Source organism: Malaclemys terrapin, chromosome 5, assembly GCF_027887155.1.
Source record: "Malaclemys terrapin pileata isolate rMalTer1 chromosome 5, rMalTer1.hap1, whole genome shotgun sequence".
Classification (NCBI taxonomy): Eukaryota; Metazoa; Chordata; order Testudines; family Emydidae; genus Malaclemys; species Malaclemys terrapin.
Window position 1 is genome coordinate 1,742,209 of NC_071509.1, and position 20,099 is coordinate 1,762,307.

At 55.7% G+C, this 20,099-nt stretch overlaps 1 protein-coding gene across 1 annotated transcript in view; it reads right to left on the reverse strand.

Moving 5' to 3' along the window:
* VPS16 (VPS16 core subunit of CORVET and HOPS complexes) overlaps positions 1-142 on the reverse strand; it is a 34,636-nt gene extending 34,494 nt beyond the window's left edge. The window contains exon 1 of the mRNA XM_054031051.1: positions 30-142. Within this exon, the coding sequence (XP_053887026.1) occupies positions 30-82 (53 nt within the window). The 5' untranslated portion in view covers positions 83-142. The remainder of the gene's footprint in view (positions 1-29) is intronic.
* Between the last annotated feature and the right edge of the window lie 19,957 nt (positions 143-20,099).

A 20,099-nucleotide genomic window follows, 5' to 3' on the forward strand; every position in this document is an offset into this window, starting at 1 on the left:
CCGTGCCCGGTGCCCGCCGGGGCACTGACCGGTAAAACGCCTCCTCCCCCAGCGGGTCCCAGTTCGCCGTGTAACAGGCCATGGCCCCGGCTCGGCTCGGCTCGGCCCGGCCGCTCCGCGCTTCCGCCCTCAGCGCCCCGCGCCTGAAGCCACCCCGGCCGCCGCCATCTTGACTGAGGGCAGCGCGCGCGGCCCCGCCCCCGCCGGCTCCCGCGAGACCTGCCAGCGGGCCCCGCCCCCTCCCCGGGAAAGGGGAAGGCGAAGGCGCTGGGGGGCGGGGCCATAGGGGCTGAGTCAAGGCCCTGGCAGGGGCCAGAGGGGCTGGGTCAGGGGTCAGGGCAGGGGCTGGGTGGGGCTGAGCCAGGGGACTGGGGACTTGGCAGGGGCCAGGGAGGGAGGGGATTGAGGCAGGGGCCAGGGGACTTGGCAGTGGCTGGGCCATGGGGGGAAGGGGATTGGGGTCAGGGCAGGGGCTGGGTGGGGCTGAGCAGGGGAGGGAGGGGATTGGGGACTTGGCAGGGGCCAGGGAGGGAGGGGATTGGGGCAGGGGCCAGGGGACTTGGCAGGGGGGGGGAGAGGGAAGCGCTGCTGGCAGGGGCTGGGCCGTGTGCACTGAGGGGGCATCAGGGTTTGCCAGGCCTGGCACCTGTGGGTGCTGAGCCGCTCTCCAGGCTGGCAGCGTGGCCAGCAAGAGGAAGGACGGTGCTGCCCCCAGGGAAGCAGGTTTGGGGTCCCACTGGTGCTTCCGATATTTGATTAGAGCCGAGTTTGGTTGTCGGACGTCGTGGAGCTCCCCCAGGCTGCAGCAGAGCCCCCCTGGGAAGCTGGTGCTGTTAGCGAATGCACCGGGGGTCCAATAAAGATGGAAGAAAAGTTCAAACTATAACATAGGGTGATTGATAACACAGACACATATACCTCAACAACAGGAAACTGCCCACAGTGTCTGGAGGGCTCGGCTGGCCCTCAGTACGGCCAGGTGGGGTCTGCAAAGCCCTAGACTGTCTACAATACCACTTAGCTGGGGATAATTTATGCTGCTCAGAGGTGTGAAAAAACCACCCTCCTGAGCAAGGTAAAAGCGGCGGTGCGGACAGCGCTGTGTCAGCAAGAGAGCTGCTCCCACCAACACAGCCACCACCACTTGTTGGAGGTGGAGTAATTATGTTGACGGGGGAAGCTCTCTCTTGCCAGCATAGAACGGCCATACAAGGGAGCTTACCACAGCGCAGGTTTGTCAGCCCCTGTGAGCTCACTCAAGACTAGGCCCTAGTGAGAGACCAGCACAAGATGAGCAGCTATGCCGGAGGTGTGCAGTGTCAGAAGTCTGACTAACATCATGTCTACTGCTTCCCCCTGCATTAGGAGCGCGAGAGAAATTCCCAGCCACTCCATGAAGGGAGGGAATGAGAGCACAGGCCTGGCACGGCTGTGGCCACCCTTGGGTATTTTGGGGGTGAGGCATCTGTAACTGGTTGTTGGATTCAGTTCCAAAGGCGCAGTGAATTAAAAAGTATCAGCATTGTAGGGTTGATGAGTCCACGGAGGAGCAGATGGAAGGGTGTGTATTTCCAGAGTATTGTTCCTCTCTGGGGAGAAGGGTCTCTACAAACTGGCCAGGGTCCACTTGGCGTGCATGGCTCCCTGGCTCTTGGGTATCAGGCTCCAGGGGCTGTGTGAAGAAATAGGAATATTTTTATGAGTCTTGTGCGTGCCTCAATTTCCCCTGTGTGCTCCATGGTTAGCCAGTGTGTGGAAGGGATGTTTGTGCTCAGGGCAGGCTGGGAGACAGGTGTGGGTGTCAACGAGCTGTTTGGTATCGCTGTAGCACTTCAGTGAAGTCTACATAGTAGGTAATCCACCTCCCCCAGAGGCAGCAGCTTCTCCTGGCAGTTTAGCACTGTCTAGAGCGGGTTTAGGTTGGGTTAATTGCATGTAGATTAACTATGTGTGTAGATTTTTCCACACTCCTGTTGAGTCTGAACTTTTGATGAGCTTAAACTTAACCCAGACTTGATGTCTCTGTCTGAACTTTTAATCAAAGCTCTGACCTGCGAACTACTCATGACACCCCCATCCCCTTAAGTAGCCATCTCCCCTTTTCTCTTTCTGAATTTACATTTTAACCTGTTTTATCCTGTAGAATCTTGATTGATTATACATGACCATTATGATCTGTTAATCACTTTGTTTACTTCTGTGTATAAATATTGATGCTCACCCCTAATAAACTTGCCACACTTACTCTGAAGCTTTTCAAGCTAAGGATAGTGTGAGCCCGTTGATCAACGAATTGGTGTCTGGTCTCTGACAGATTGTGAGCCCCATACCAACTCCGCACGAACTCGGGTGCTGGAGAGGTGAGTAAGGACTTGCATTTTACCTAACAATTTGGGGGCTCGTCCGGGATTTCCTTCTGGTGCGGTGCCTCTGTCCAGTGGTCAGACCACTCATATACGAATTGGCAGGCGCCACGGGAGATTTCTCCCAGCCAATTCAATATTGAGGGGTCGTGTACTGGACAGCAGGGTAAATGCCAGTTGGAGGGCTCCTGTCAGACACCGTGGATCAAGGAACTAGCGTGCCTCTTGAGAGTCCGTTGGGGATTGTAAATAAGTTATGGAACGAAGGGAAACTCCCAGTACAGACAGGAATGTCTAGGAGGAAGTTGTACACACTGTGTGTAAGGAATTGGACTGGGTATACCGCGGTATTGGCCGACCTGGAGATGAGGTGGCCTTCGTATGGCTCTTTCGAACAGGCTGCCTTAAGAGGAGTAAGGAGCCAGATCGAAAAAGACCATCCGGGACAGTTATGTTACTGGTTTTGTTGGGACACAGCAGCAGAGCTGTGGAAATCTTTAAAAATTATGGCAGTCAGGTATTCTCCCGAGAGTGAACCCCCTCCATGTTATTTCGATGAAGGGTGTAAACCACGGCGTGTTTTGACTCGTCAGTTGGTCCCCACTGCACCTGCCCCTATTCCTCCGCAGGGGGACTCTCTCCAGGGCGCAGAGGGGAATCTGCAGGACTCCAGATCGGAATCTCTGCAGAGGGAGAAGGGGGAAATGGAAGGGCACACCTCGGGAGGAGTAATTACTAGGCAAAAGATCAAGCAGATGCAGCAGGTTGCATACCCCTCCCCTGGGGACGCCCAGAGGGTCCGGTCGCATCCGCAGATACTTACACCAGGGACGAATACACCCCTGCACCACCAGCTCAGCCCGTTCCCCAGGCCTGGATCAACTAAGGGCAACAGCAGCAGCTGCAGCAAACTCAGCCTCCTCAATGACGGTACCCCGGGGGTGAAGGCAAACAATGTGATGGTCTTATTTCCTTAATGTCTTTAGCCGGCTCCTTCCTCACTTTCTCCCCTCCCAGCAAAGAGCCTCGTCTAACCCTTTCAGTCCAGGGACTGCCTGTCTCCTTCCTCATTGATACTGGAGCTACTTTCTCTCTTTTAAATCATGCCCCCTCTCCCTGGCTATCCTCTGAGGTTAAAACTGCAACTGGGGTGGAGGGCAACCCACAGTCTCTGGGACTCACTTTGCCTCTAAATGTTATTTATGCTGATAAATGTTTTTCTCACCGTTTTCTTTTTTCCCCAGCTTATCCGGGATTTACTCTGTAAGCTTGAGGCTACTTTAACCTGCACTCCTGAAGGGGTAGGATTATTGATGACAGTGTTAGGAGATTCGGCCCCAACTCAGGGTAATTGGGAAACCCCCCCATCTCTCTCCCCTGACCTCACTGACTTGCCTTTAACCCTCTGGGGAATTTCTGACACTGATGTTAGCCTGCTCCTTTCGGCAGAGCCAGTAAGGATTCAAGTGAAGCCCTCCTTGACCCCCCCGTCAGTCCCTCAATACCCCCTGTCGCTGGAAGCCCGGGAGGGCATCCGCCCCATTATCGAGGGATTCATTGCACAAAAGCTAGTCCGCCCTCAGCGCACTCCTTGTAACACCCCTATACTGCCTGTCAAAAAGCCTCCTAAAAAGGACGGAGACCCTATTCGTTGGCGCTTTGTACAGGATCTACGGGTTGTTAATCAGTATGTGGTCCCTCTTCATGCAGTAGTTCCTGATCCAGCTACTATCATCAGCCAAATCCCCTGGGATGCTGAGTGGTTCACTGTTATTGACTTAAAATCAGCCTTTTTCAGCATTCCTGTGCATCCAGACTCTCAGTATCTCTTTGGTTTCACCTGGGAGGGACAAAGTTATGTCTGGCAACGACTTCCTCAAGGCTACAGAGACAGCCCCACGATTTTCAGCCAATGCCTCCGCCATGACTTGGAAGGCTTCACCAGTCCGCAGGGATCCACGTTAGTCCTATACGTAGATGACATCCTATTAGGTAACCGCGAAGAAGCTGCCCTCCGCATCGATGGTAAGGCACTTTTATTATACCTACACACCAGAGGCCACAAGGTTAGACCCTAACAAGATTCAGAGGGTCTCACAGAAGGTCCGATATCTGGGCTTCCTGTTAACCCCAGAGGGGAGACAAATGGACCCAGTCCGCATAAAGACTATCCAAAACTGCCCTCTGCCAAACGCCTAGAAACAACTTTGAGGTTTCTTAGGATTAATTGGCTTCTGTCGCCCCTGGTTGCCGTCCTGCGGGGAGTTAAGCAAACCGCTCCACCGACTCACTGCTAACCTTGCTCCTGACCCTTTGCAGTGGTCCCCGGACACAATCCAAGCCTTTCAGTTACTCAAGGACAGTGTGGCCTCCTCCATGTCTCTCCGCCCCCCCAATTACAGCAAACCCTTTCACCTTTTTGTCCACGAGAGGGGCGGAATTGCTAGTGGCGTCCTTACCCAGCTGAGCGGACCCCACCATTTCCTGCTTGCTTTTTACTCTCAGCAGATCGACCCTGTCGCTCAGGGAACCCCATCCTGCACCCGGACTCTGGCAGCAGCTGCCCTGCTGATCACAAAGGCAAAGAGCCTGACCCTGGGTCATTTTACCACGGTTTGGACCTCTCATGCCTTGTCAGCCCTTCTGCGTAGGGGCACAACCCAAGTCTTTTCGGCCCATCGTCAGCAACAGCTAGAGGCCGAACTCTTAGAAGACACTAACCTAATTTTTGAAAGGTGTGGGCCCCTTAATCCAGCTACCTTGCTTCCTGACCTGCCAGTCCTCCAGGATCAGCACGACTGTGAGGAAGTCGTTTATAGCATCTTACAGATAAGGGACAACCTGTTTGACGTGCCACTGGACAACCCTGATTGCATCCTCTTCTCGGACGGAAGCTCCTTCTATGTTGATGGCAAGCGTTTCACCGGTTATGCAGTCACCTCTGAATGGGACATTCAAGAGGCCGCCTCACTGCCAGGCAACTGGGGAGCCCAAGCCGCCGAACTCTATGCCCTGGCCCGAGCTTGCCAGTTGGCCGCTGGTAAGACCGTTACCATTTTTACTGATAGCAAGTATGCTTTTGGAGTTGTGCATTGTCACATCCACCTCTGGAAGTTTCGAGGTTTCCAGACAGCTGCCGGTAAACCCATTCAGCACCTCCCCCTCATCCACAAGCTTTTGGACACCCTCCAAGAACCCTTGGTCCTGGCTGTAGTTCACTGCCGGGCCCATACTAAAGATGACAGCCCCGTCACCCGTGGGAATGCCCTGGCTGACGCCTCCGCCAAGACGGCTGCCGTCTTACCCTTAGCCATGCCCACGTTGGCTATTGCAGCCTCCTCCTTTACTCCACCGCACCCCGTACCAGTACCCGCTGCTGAACTACAGTCGTGGGAGAGCCTCGGAGCCACTCTGGTCAAAGGGACCTGGCTTATGCCGGATGGCTGAGCCTGCCTCCCTCGCTCCACATACGCCGTGGCAGTTCGCTGGCACCATGATAAGGGGGGTCACTACGGCACGCACGCCCTTGTGGACACCATCACTCGCTTTTGGTATGCTCCAGGCATTCAACCCTACTGCCTGTCAATAGTGAAAGCATGCAGCACATGTCAGCGTAATGGACCTGCTCCGCCTCTTAACAAAATTAAGGGTGGAAGACCTCCGCCTGCTGCTCCATTTCAACATCTTCAAATTGACTTTGCAGATATGCCAAAGGCTTTTGGGAAAAAGCACCTCCTTGTTTTGGTTTGCCCTCTGACTTCCTGGGTCGAAGCTTTTCCTACTGCTAATTGTACTGCTGCCACAGTGGCGAAGATTCTCCTTAGATACATTGTACCCCGTTTTGGCATCCCTCTCGTGCTTGACTCAGATCGCGGACCTCACTTTACTGGTCATGTCCTTGGCCGTTTAGAACAAGGACTGGGCATTTCACACTCCTTTCATACACCCTACCACCCCCAGTCTAGCGGGAAAGTTGAGCGTATGAATAGGGAGCTTAAGTTTACATTGGCTAAATACTGTCAGGAAACAGGGTTAAAGTGGCCTCAGGTACTTCCCTTGGTCCTGTTTCACCTTCGTACTCGCCCAACCCGTGTATTGGGATTATCCCCCTTTGAACTGCTCTATGGACACCCCGCTTTCAAAGGCGGGGCGCTACCACGTGCTGATGTTTCACTATTGGGAGGGGATCATATGACCGCGTGCCAGTTTCTCTCCCTACAGGCTCGCCTCCGTACCCTTTGGAAAGCCTCGCAGTTTTTCCAGACCGTGCCGCTGGAAGAACAGATCCACCCGTTCCAACCAGGGGACTTCGTCTGGGCCAAAAAGTTCATTCGTGGCGACACCCTCCAGCCAAGGTTTACTGGACCCCACCAGGTTCTTTTAACAACCCAGACTGCAGTGTTCCTGGAAGGACGCAAATCCTGGATCCACCACTCCCACGTCAAGCCAGCCGTAGTGGACCACAGTGACGGACCAGCAGCTCTTGCCACCACTGAGGACACTGCCTCCGACCAGTGGACCAGCTTACCTCTTTCAGACATCAGACTTAAATTGACTCGGCAAAAATGAGAGGACCTTTTATTCTGACAACTGTATGTTTTTTATTATGTCTTTTTAGTTTATTTTCTGCTTATGAAGATAATGCTTTTATTAGATATTCCCACGAGGTTAAAACTCGTATTTTAGGAAATAGAAGTAATTGCTGGGTATGTACTCAATTTCCAGTAAATGCAGAACAGGGACTCCCCTTAACACCCATTCCCCTGACCACTGCTAATATGACTTGGATGCCACCCGCTAGAGTAAAAGATCTAGTCCAACACAATCTTACATGGAACAAAACAGGAGTGCCAGTTAACAGATATCTCAGGGTAACCAATCAGACAGGATCACTGTATTTTGTTAAAGAAAAGGGGTCAACTTTTGTGGGAACAAGTAAATGCAACATGTATTTAATGGCACCGCCTTTAGTAAAAATCTTGGCTTCAAGCCTTGCGCATCCCACTTATCCCATATGTGGATCCCTCACCCTGATCCAACTTTTTCATGGGTGGGCAAGCCTTCAGAGTCAGCTTTTAAGAAGCCCTGCTCAGATCACGAGGGTGTCCAACTAATTGCTAAGGGACATACGATTGCCTTCTACAACTGCTCAAGCAGTACTACACTGCCCTTTGAAAACACCACTACCAAATTGTGCCTCTGCAGTTGGCACCACGACCCCTCTGCGTTACCAGGGGAACAGTGGTCCAACGGGTGGTGGGTTACCTCCTACTTTGAGAAATGGAATACCCGAAACGCATTGTATGGAACATACTGGGTGTGCGGGCCCAAAGCTTATTACTTTCTCTCCCCTGATTGGGCAGGGTCATGTTATTTAGCGTGGCTAACACCGCCTTCTCGCATCTCCCTCACTCCCCCTCATTTTCCCCACGTTCGTAACATCCGTGAAACCTTCAGAGATATTAATATCCGTGATGGTTTGTCGTGGCAGCGGTGGGCTGGTCTCATTAGCTTGAGGGGTGGTGTCATCCGTCTACAGGGACTACTAGAATCTTTAACCAATGAAACTGCGACCCTATTTGAGAATCAGGCCAGGGAAATGTCCCAGCTGCGCCAGTTAGCTTTGCAAAACCGAATGGCTTTAGACATAATGTTAGCAGCCCAGGGAGGAACTTGCGCCCTTATAAATGAAGAATGCTGTGTTTTTGTAAATGACACCTACTCTGACACTTTTCAACGTACCAAACATCTAAGGGAAATAGCTAAGAACTACTCCTCTGGCCAGCCACCTTATGATTGGTGGGGAGCCTTATGGAATTGGCTGCCTGGATTTGGGTGGGTTAAAAAAACTCTTGGTGGGTATTGTTGGGGCCATAGTAATCCTTATAATACTGTGTTGCTGTATTCAGTGTGTCCCCTCCCTCATAGACTCATGTAGGTCAGTTTATTCTTTTCCTACTTCAGCCAAGGGCCTTACTCTCTTCGAGTTGGCCCAGGCTGAAATTGCCAAGCGGCCCTTGGCTCCTTAAAATGGGGTGTAGCTTTTGGTAAATAGTTATCCCAAAGCTACAAATGGAGGAATGTTGAGTCTGAACTTTTGATGAGCTTAAACTTAACCCAGACTTAATATCTCTGTCTGAACTTTTAATCAAAGCTCTGACCTGCGAACTACTCATGACACCCCCCTCCCCTTAAGTAGCCATCTCCCCTTTTCTCTTTCTGAATTTACATTTTAACCTGTTTTATCCTGTAGAATCTTGATTGATTATACATGACCATTATGATCTGTTAATCACTTTGTTTACTTCTGTGTATAAATATTGATGCTCACCCCTAATAAACTTGCCACACTTACTCTGAAGCTTTTCAAGCTAAGGATAGTGTGAGCCCGTTGATCAACGAATTGGTGTCTGGTCTCTGACAGATTGTGAGCCCCATACCAACTCCGCACGAACTCGGGTGCTGGAGAGGTGAGTAAGGACTTGCTTTTTACCTAACACTCCTAAGAGACAGTTCTACTGACCTAATTCGCTAGGGTAGACCAGGCCTGAGTCTCCATCTCAATGCAGCACCTGCTAAGACAATGTAGGGTTACCATACATCCGGATTTTCCTGGACATGGCCGGCTTTTTGGGCCTCAAATCCCCGTCTGGGAGGAAATCCCCAAAAGCCGGACATGTCCGGGAAAATAGGGAGGGAGGGGTCGTGGGGCCGGGGCTGTCGCCGCTCGGCCAGGGGCCGGGGCCGCTCGGCCGGAACCAGGGCCAGCGCCCCAGGGCCCGAGCCGGGCGGGAGACACCGGGGCCAGAGCCTCTTGGTCTGGGCCGTCCCGCCACTGGAGGGAGCTGCTCGGCTTGGGGGGCTGGACTGGGCCGCGCCCCGCCCCAGCCCCAGCTTACCTGCTGCCTTCCTGTTTCAGGCTTCCCACGAACATTTGATTTGCGGGAAGCAGGGGAGGGGGAGAAGCAGGGCGGCGGAGCGTTCAGGGGAGGGGGCAGAGTTGGGGCGGGGAAGGGGCCCTGTGGAGTGTCCTTTTTTTAAAGTTAAAATATGGTAACCCTAAGACAATGGCAAATCCAATCACCAGGCCATTGACACCTAGCAAACAACGCCCCAGTGGCACTTGGTCTTCTTGGCCTCTCCCAAGTATCAGGGGGTAGCCGTGTTAGTCTATATCTACAAAAACAACAAGGAGTCTGGTGGCACCTAAAAGACTAACAGATTTATTTGGGCATAAGCTTTCGTGGGTAAAAACCTCACTTCTTCAGATGCGTGGAGTGAAAGTTCCAGATGCAGGCATTATATACAGACACTTCAGTCCATTTGGTATGATGTCCATCTGTTTGCATTTGGAGAGGAAGATGATGTCTGTCTGTATCTGTGCAAGTTTTTTGTTGAGGTTGATGGATTTCCACTCCATACGGCTAAATTTAGTGCCTTGCATGGTATCAAGTATCGGGGGTAGCCGTGTTAGTCTGTAGCTACAAAAAGTCTGGTGGCAGCTTAAAGACTAACAGATTTATTTGGGCATAAGTTTTCGTGGGTAAAAACCTCACTTCTTCGGATGCATAGAGTGAAAGTTACAGATGCAGGCATTATATACTGACACATGGAGAGCAGGGAGTTACTTCACAAGTGGAGAACCAGTGTTGACAGGGCCAATTCAATCAGGGTGGATGTAGTCTCTCCGCAAAAGAATAAATGGACACAAATCGGACATCAGGAATGGTAACATACAAAAGCCAGTAAGTGAACACTTCAATCTCCCTGGTCATTCTATTACAGATTTAAAAGTCACTTTCATTGAACAAAAAAACTTCAGAAACAGACTTCAAAGAGAAACAGCAGAACTAAAATTCATTTGCAAATTTAACACCATTAATCTGGGCTTGAATAGGGACTGGGAGTGGCTGGCTCACTACAGAAGCAGCTTTTCCTCTCCTGGAATTGACACCTCCTCATCTATTATTGGGAGTGGACTACATCCACCCTGATTGAATTGGCCTTGTCAACACTGGTTCTCCACCTGCGAAGTAACTCCTTGCTCTCTATGGGTCAGTATATAACGCCTGCATCTGGAACTTTCACTCTATGCATCCGAAGAACTGAGGTTTCACTCTATGCATCCGAAGAACTGAGGTTTTTACCCACAAAAGCTTATGGCCAAATAAATCTGTTAGTCTTTAAGGTGCCACCAGACTCCTTGTTGTGTATGGCCTCTCCCAGGGAGTTTGAACAGCATTTCCCCCGCTGGAGATCCAAGGAGGGGGAGGGAAGAGAGCAAACGCTGCTGCTGGCAGGAGTCAGGCTGTCCCTGGAGCAAAGCAGGTCAGACAGAGCTTGCACCAAGGCTCACTGCAGCCAGGCTGGGCTCTGGGCTGACCAGGATGGACCGTGCTGGAAGCTGCAGTTCTCTGGGCTGCCCTCAGGCTCCCTGTGCCATGTGCCAGTTAGCGAATAAACACTCTGCATGTCGCTGAGGGTGACCAGGTGCCTGGTTTTCAACTGGAACACGGGGCCGAAAAGGGACCCTGGGGCTCCGGCCAGCACTGGTGACCTGACCATTAAAAGCCCAGTTGGCCGTGCTGCAGGTTTAAGGCAGGCTAGTCTCTACCTGTCCTGGCACCGCGCTGCACCCCAGACGTGGCCAGCAGGTCCAGCTCCTAGGCGGGGCGCATGGGGTTCCCCACGCTGCCCCTGCCCCGAACACCGGCTCCGCACTCCCACTAGCCGGGAACCCCAGCCCATGGGCGCTGCGGGGCAATGCTTGCAGCTGAAAGCAGTGTGCAATGCTGCCTGCTGCTCACTGCTTCCAGGGCGCAGCACAGTCCATGCTGCCAGGATGGGCAGGAAGCCTGCTTTAGCCCCCCACTGCACCGCCGCCCAGGAGCCACTGTGCCCCAACCCCCTGCCCCAGCCCAGTGAAGGTGAGTGAGGGTGGGGGAATGTAGTGAGTGGGGGCAGGGCCAGGGTGTTTGCTTTTGTGGGATTAGAAAGTCGGCAGCCCTAGTGTTGCTGTCGATGCTGAGCGAGGGGCATTCATCCCTGCAGAGCGTACTTGTCTCCATCAGCGCCTGTCTCCGTGGGACTCGCTGAGCGGCGCGCACGCTGTGGAGCAGGGGGGCTGCAGACCCACAGGGCCAGTGTAGAGGCTGTGAAGCGTGCGGCTCGTCCTGCAGGATGAGACCTCCTTGGGGCTCCGGCCCCCTGGCTGGTTCCTCCTAGAGACTGCTGCAAAGCTGGGGCCATAGCACCGATCTGCTGGGTCCGTGCCAGGCTTAAGGCAGGAGTTAAAGGAGGGAGGGTCAGTGAAGGGGCGGGTCTCAGGAAAGATACAAGCAGAGCATGGGGGAAAGTCACAACAAGGGAGAGGTACTCGAGTCCGAGAGCTCCACCTGCTTTCTGGTCTCTGCACCCTTAGAATCACTTCTCCCCTGTGCCCGCTGGGCTAACCCTGCCCTGCCAGCTGGGGGCCGTGAGGACTAGGTCACCAGATATCCCAATTGTATAGGGACAGTTCCGATTTTTCAGTCTTTCTTATGTAGGCTCCTATTACACCCCCACCCCGTTCCGATTTTTCACATTTGCAGTCTGGTCACCCTAGGGAGGACCATCATTGCAAGTCTCTTGACCCCAGAATCTGCATTATTATCTTGGCCACAAGAGGGCAGATTTAAAAATATTATGAAGATGATGTTAAAAAAAAATCGTGAACAGAGTTTGAACATAGAAGTTTCTGGTTATCAGGGAATAGCATACAGATTATCGAGGGTGAAAAGTTTGGTTTAAGATCAGGTGGCGTAAGGAATACATAATCTGCAATATCCCCGATTGGGGGTAAAAGGTTGATGAGTTAAAGTACAGACATTGAGATATGAGGGTATGAAGTTCACAGAGTGGCTATGTTCGGGTGTGGATAATGATGAGTGGATATGATGATGAGGATGGATTGACCCTCATTTGGTGAGATTTAATGTTCAGGGGGTTTATGGTTCCAGTTCATATGATCCAACGGAGAAGGTCACTTGGTCCCTTTCTCGTAGTGGGAGAACGATGTCACTCTGGCTCATGCCTCCTGGTACTGCCGGTGGCCGGCGATGTGCTCGATGTAGATGTCCCTGGACCATCGGATGGCGTCTGAGACCACGAGACGCCGCATGAGCCGTGCGTAGCGTCGACTGATCCCGCAGGTCCGCAGCACACGCTCATTGCAGGGGTCCCAGGCGCCCAGGGCTCCGACGATCAGTTCGACACTGAGGAATGGCTATTCAGTGACTGAGATGAAGTGATGTGCTAGCGGCCAGCCCCAGCTGGGGTTAAACCTTCTCCACTCAGTGAGAGCTGCAGGAAATCCCCACAATCCCCACAGCTCTGCCTTTGCCTGACCCCCAGGTACAGCCTTCTGTTTTGTTTCAAGTGGTTGCCTGATGTTAGGAGATTAATAGCTTTGTTTAGATAACATGGGTTATAGGCTTGCCAATGAATCTGCTCAGAAGAGAATAAGGTTCTTGTCCCAGAATCAGGCTACACAGAGTTTGCAGGGACCCTCGGGATGTGTGACCAGGACACTCACACGGAGACAAACAGCCTTAAAGACTTTTATTGAGAGAATGGAATAGTAATCAAATGATACAATAATCCGTTACAAAGCAATAATATTGTTCTAGAGGGACACGTGATATTATGCACGGTAAAGCTTTTGATTAATATACCCACACCCTTCCTTGATAACCTGGTGGTAAGAGACCAAGGACCAGCCTCGTCTCTGGCACACCAAGAGAGTTCAGGTTCCTCAATTCTTGAAAGGGAAGTGCAGAGCTTAGGAGAATCTAGAGAGCTAAGAGCTATCAAAGACTGACGAAGCTGAACTCACTGGCTTAAAACTTACAATTAAGGACAAATAGACTAAAACAAATGGATAATAAACTAAGCATGAAGAAGCCTTGTCTGGTGAGTCACCCCCTCTTACAGGGCTTGAACACCTGAGCCCCCCTATGTCCAAACTCCATTTCTTCACCCAAAGTGTCAGGGCACAGCTATGCCACACACATGGGTAGGTTTGTACATACTGATGACATTAGCTCATTCTCACATCCATTATTTCTGGCCTACCCGGTTATTTCAGTTCTTTCAAAGTTCTTTGTGGTGTACCTGTTAAGTTTAAAAGGGGGGGCAGGATAGCTCAGTGGTTTGAGCACTGGCCTGCTAAACCCAGGGTTGTGAGTTCAATCCTTGAGGGGGTCACTTGGGGATCTGGGGCAAAATCAGTACTTGGTCCTGCTAGTGAAGGCAGGGGGCTGGACTTGATGACCTTTCAAGGTCTCTTCCAGTTCTAGGAGATGGGATATCTCCATTTATTATTATTTTTTATGCTTTAGCTCATCACCACTATCTAGGTGAAAGGTGCCAGACACGTGGCTGCTAACTGTGCCTTACCTCAACATACAGGATGTGGCCTGTAGGTCCCTTGCATTGTAGCCAGAAATACTCTAACACAAGTCTATAAACCTAGGATACTAAAACAAATCAAACCCATAAGAAAAGATATATACGCAAGCAAGCAGGCTAGCCCTATAAGCTACAAAGTGAATGTAGTGATGTATTCGGGGCAGATCAGTTACTAGGCCAATGGGACCCCCAGAAAAAAAATCCACTGCAGGGCAGTGGAAGCCCGGAGCCCCAGCTGCCAGGGTGGGAGAAGACCCAGCACCCTGACCCTGGTCCCCTGCAGAAGCACAGGGGAGAAGAAGTCCCAGCACCCAGAACCTCACTCCAGCCCGGGGATTGGAGAAGCTCTCACTCCCCGCTGCTCCCTAGGGCCATGGTGGGGGGAAGAGCATCTCTGGGCTTGGGCTGCAGAGGTGGGGGGGGAGGGAAGGGGGTAGGGTTACCATACGTCCGGATTTTCCCGGACATGTCCGGCTTTTGGGGGCTCAAATCCCCGTCCGGGGGGAAATCCCCAAAAGCCGGGCATGTCCGGGAAAATCGGGAGGCTCGGGGGGCCTCTTTGTCCGGGGTCGGGGGCATGGTGCCGGGCCAGGCTGGGCGCGGGGCCGGGCGCGCGGGGCCGGGAGCCGGGGTCGGGGAGCCGGGGTCGGGGGGTGCGCCGGGCCCGCGGGGCTGGGAGCCGGGGGGTGCGCCGGGCTGGGAGCCCGGGTCGGGGAGCCGGGGGTTGCGCCGGGGTCGGGGAGCCGGGGTCGGGGAGTGCGCCGGGGTCGGGGAGCCGGGGTCGGGGAGTGCGCCGGGGTCGGGGAGCCGGAGCCGGGGAGTGCGCCGGGAGCCGGGGAGCCGGAGCCGGGGAGTGCGCCGGGAGCCGGGGTCGGGAAGCCGGGGGGTGCGCCGGGGAGTGAGCCGGGGAGCCGGGGGGTGCGCCGGGGAGTGAGCCGGGGAGCCGGGGGGTGCGCCGGGGAGCCGGGGGGTCGGGGAGCCCGGGGGGTGCGCCGGGGTCGGGGAGCCGGGGTCGGGGAGCCCGGGGGGTGCGCCGGGGTCGGGGAGCCGGGGTCGGGGAGTGAGCCAGGGGATGCGCCGGGCCCGCGGGGCTGGGAGCCCAGGGCCCGAGCCGACCCAGGCTGGAGCCGTGGGGGGACCAGCCTGGGCCGCGCCTCCTCCCCCCGCCCCCCTTACCTGCTTCAGAGCACCAGGTCCGGCCTTGGCTCTGCAGCTGCGCTGCCTGGTAAGAGCTCGCAGCCCCGCCACCCAGAGCATTGCGCTGGTGGCGCAGTGAGCTGGGGAAGGGGGGAACAGCAGGGGAGAGGCCGGGGGCTAGCCTCCCAGGCCAGGAGCTCAGGGGCCAGACAGGAGGGTCCTGCGGGCCATAGTTTGCCCACCTCTGGCCTATGAGCTGAAGGAGGGGAAGGGTCTGGCAAGCAGGGTCAGAAATCCCTTGAGAGATGTTGGACCAGATACTCTTTCCATTCCCCGCAAAACCAGTGTAGCACCACCTCCCACAACCTGTTACTCTTGCTTTGCGCACGGGGTTGTGAATTTCACTCACCAGCCTTGTGGCATGTGAGTACCAGGAATTCAGACTGTTCAATAAAAATACTAAAGACCCAGTCAGCAGATGTATGATGTAAGCTTTCTCACTTTCCAAGTGTGGCATCCTTTCCCCCAGAATGGGGCTCTGCTCCCATATGTGGGTGGCTGGGGTCTCTTCCCCTCTAGTCATGAAGCCTAAGATCAGATCCACAATGTAACTGTGCTGTCTCTGTGTCATAAAAGTACAGAAGTGTTTTTAGGAACAGGAAAATTCCTCTAGCCCAAGTGTTGCTCTTCAGATGATACTTTAGGGCCACTTTCCTGGTCTTTCCCTGCCCTTTTTCAGAAGCAAATGTATGCATCCCTTGAACTAATCTGTGGTCTTTGCTTTGCTCACTTCCCCAGCAACCGCGAGGTGAAGTCTACTTTTGATGCACATACGTTAAAGGGTTAGAAAAGATGCCTTGTAGTGAAAGACTCAAGGAACTCCATCGATTTAGGTTATCAAAGAGAAGGGGAAGGTCACGGTCTCTTAGCACCTACATGGGGAACGGAAATTTGGTAATTAGCTCTTCAGTCTAGCAGAGCCAGGTATAACCAGATCCAATGTCTGGGAGTTGAAGTTAGACAAATTCAGACAGGAAATCAGGTGCAGCTTTTTAGCAGTGAGAGAAAGCACCTGTCCTGGTGCTCTGGGTGGTGCAGCTGTAGCACCACCAGCCACTAGTGCTCCAGGCAGCGCGGTAAGGGGGCAGGGGTGGTGAGATAGTGGGCAGGGAAGTTCAGGGTGGTGGTCAGGGGGAGGGGGTGAAGATAGGGGTTGGGGCGGTCAGAGGGCAGGGAATGGGGGGGCAGTCAGGAAGGAAAGGGGAGGTTGGATGGGGCAGCAAGTCTGGGGGCAGTCATGGGACAGGGAGCGGGGGGGAGGTTGGATGGGGCAGGAGTCCTGGGGGGCTGTCAGGGGGTGAGAAGCAGGGGAGGGGGCGGAGACTTTGGGAGGGGGCGGAGTTGGGGCGGGGGCGTGGGCGGGACTGGGGGCGGGGCCGGGGCCCCGGGGAGTGTCCTCCATTTGGAGGCACAAAATATGGTAACCCTAGAAGGGGGGCCAGAAAGGATCAAACAGGTTGTGGGGCTGCAGTGGGGGGATGGAACCGGGGGTGACCAGGGTGGAACAGGGACTGACCCAGGACCCTTTGGGCTACCAGTGGTCTGGCAAGCAAGACTGCTTAAGGCTGTCCTCCCTGGGCCACTTCCTCTCATCCTCCCCCTGGCTCAGCTCAGTCCCAGGGCTGCCCTGGGAGGGGGTGGGGGGCAAGTGGGACAATTTGCCCCGGGCCCCGCAGGTGCCCCATGAGCCCTGGCCAAGAATCCCTTTCCTCACACAGCAGCGGTCTGGTTCGTCGGTGGCTCTTCGGGGTGGGGGGCCCTTCAGTCGCTCCGGGTCTTCGGCGACATTTCGGCAGCAGGTCCTTCAGTGCTGCCAAAGACGCAGAGCGACTGCAGGGCTCCCCGCCAGCAAAATGCCACCATCGCAGACTGAGCTCCCGCACTTTGTCCCAGGCCCCCGGAATCCTCTGGGCAGCCCTGCTCAGTCCCAGGTTACCTATTGTGGCTGGACTTTCCCTATCAGGGGAGAGGGGGTTACCAAAGTCCAAGGTCCACAGGATACTTCCCTGCGGGTTGTCTTTAGGGTAGGTCCTCTCTTCCCTCAGGGAGGGCGGGCCCCTTGGGGCAGCTGTGTCAGGGTCTTCAGCTTCCCTCCGTTCTGCTGGGGCTGCAGGTCTGCCACCCAAAGGAGCTCATTCCCTGCCTTTTCATTCCTCCGGCAGAGGGAGCAGTTGCTGCAGGTGTGGCGGGGTGGGGCTGGCGGAGCCCAAAATAACCCCTTAACCCCTTGCTGCCCAGTGTGGGGTTTGTACACCCCATCACACATCTACACACAATGTAGACCACGGGATCAACACAGACATTCAAAGATGTTTCAATCAGGGGCAAGGCCGGATTCACTTTTTGTGCGCCTGGCACCAAACATATTTGTGGGCCCCCGTGGGGCAAAGTGCAGGGGGGCTGGGATGGTCAGTCTCCAGAGTGAAGGGCGGGATGGGGGCAATGGGGCACAGCGCGATGGGAGCAGCCCTGCTCCGCGCAGCCCAGCAGGAGGGCACTGTTTACAAACCTGTAGCTGCCAGACGCTCAGTGGCCTGCCCAGCCCTGTGCTGCCAGCATGTCCCTTCCACTTGAGGGCAAGCCCGCACCACACCGCCCCCCTGCCCAGTGCCCCACCCTTATGCCCAGCACCCCCTCGCCCAGAGACCTCCACCACAGATCTCTATGCCCAGCCCCCATCCCTCCCAGAGACCTCCCCCGCTGGCCTCCCACCACAACTGCACAGCACCCTGCACCCCACACCGCTCGCCCAGCGCCCCCCATAGACCTCCCCACTGCCCACCCCCTTCCTCACAGTCCCACCGTCACAGCTACACAGCACCCTGCACCCCACATCCCTCGCCCAGCGCCCCCATAGACCTCCCCACTGCCCACCCCTTCCTCACAGTCCCACCGTCACAGCTACACAGCACCCTGCACCCCACACCGCTCGCCCAGCGCCCCCCATAGACCTCCCCACTGCCCACCCCCTTCCTCACAGTCCCACCGTCACAGCTACACAGCACCCTGCACCCCACACCGCTCGCCCAGCGCCCCCCATAGACCTCCCCACTGCCCACCCCTTCCTCACAGTCCCACCGTCACAGCTACACAGCACCCTGCACCCCACATCCCTCGCCCAGCGCCCCCATAGACCTCCCCACTGCCCACCCCTTCCTCACAGTCCCACCGTCACAGCTACACAGCACCCTGCACCCCACACCGCTCACCCAGCGCCCCCCATAGACCTCCCCACTGCCCACCCCTTCCTCACAGTCCCACCATCACAGCTACACAGCACCCTGCACCCCACACCGCTCGCCCAGCGCCCCCCATAGACCTCCCCACTGCCCACCCCCTTCCTCACAGTCCCACTGTCACAGCTACACAGCACCCTGCACCCCACACCGCTCGCCCAGCGCACCCCATAGACCTCCCCACTGCCCACCCCCTTCCTCACAGTCCCACTGTCACAGCTACACAGCACCCTGCACCCCACACCGCTCGCCCAGCGCCCCCCATAGACCTCCCCACTGCCCACCCCTTCCTCACAGTCCCACCGTCACAGCTACACAGCACCCTGCACCCCACACCCCTCGCCCAGCGCCCCCCATAGACCTCCCCACTGCCCACCCCCTTCCTCACAGTCCCACCATCACAGCTACACAGCACCCTGCACCCCACACCGCTCGCCCAGCGCCTCCCATAGACCTCCCCACTGCCCACCCCCTTCCTCACAGTCCCACTGTCACAGCTACACAGCACCCTGCACCCCACACCGCTCACCCAGCGCCTCCCATAGACCTCCCCACTGCCCACCCCTTCCTCACAGTCCCACCATCACAGCTACACAGCACCCTGCACCCCACACCGCTCACCCAGCGCCCCCCATAGACCTCCCCACTGCCCACCCCTTCCTCACAGTCCCACCATCACAGCTACACAGCACCCTGCACCCCACACCGCTCGCCCAGCGCCCCCATAGACCTCCCCACTGCCCACCCCCTTCCTCACAGTCCCACCGTCACAGCTACACAGCACCCTGCACCCCACACCGCTCGCCCAGCGCCCCCCATAGACCTCCCCACTGCCCACCCCTTCCTCACAGTCCCACCGTCACAGCTACACAGCACCCTGCACCCCACACCGCTCGCCCAGCACCCCCCATAGACCTCCCCACTGCCCACCCCCTTCCTCACAGTCCCACCGTCACAGCTACACAGCACCCTGCACCCCACACCGCTCGCCCAGCGCCTCCATAGACCTCCCCACTGCCCACCCCCTTCCTCACAGTCCCACCATCACAGCTACACAGCACCCTGCACCCCACACCGCTCGCCCAGCGCCCCCCATAGACCTCCCTACTGCCCACCCCTTCCTCACAGTCCCACCGTCACAGCTACACAGCACCCTGCACCCCACACCGCTCACCCAGTGCCCCCATAGACCTCCCCACTGCCCACCCCTTCCTCACAGTCCCACCGTCACAGCTACACAGCACCCTGCAACCCACACCGCTCGCCCAGCACCCCCCATAGACCTCCCTACTGCCCACCCCCTTCCTCACAGTCCCACCATCACAGCTACACAGCACCCTGCACCCCACACTGCTCACCCAGTGCCCCCCATAGACCTCCCCACTGCCCACCCCTTCCTCACAGTCCCACCATCACAGCTACACAGCACCCTGCACCCCACACCGCTCGCCCAGCGCCCCCCATAGACCTCCCCACTGCCCACCCCTTCCTCACAGTCCCACCGTCACAGCTACACAGCACCCTGCACCCCACACCCCTCGCCCAGCGCCCCCCATAGACCTCCCCACTGCCCACCCCCTTCCTCACAGTCCCACCATCACAGCTACACAGCACCCTGCACCCCACACCGCTCGCCCAGCGCCCCCCATAGACCTCCCTACTGCCCACCCCTTCCTCACAGTCCCACCATCTCAGCTACACAGCACCCCATGTTCCTGGGGGAATCTTCACCAAACCATTAAAAATTCTCTGCACAATATTTTAAAATTCTGCAAATTTTATTGGTCAATAAATAAATGTGGAGGCTCCAACATGGCAGTGGGGAGCACAGGCCACTGGTTGCATGGAGGTGGGA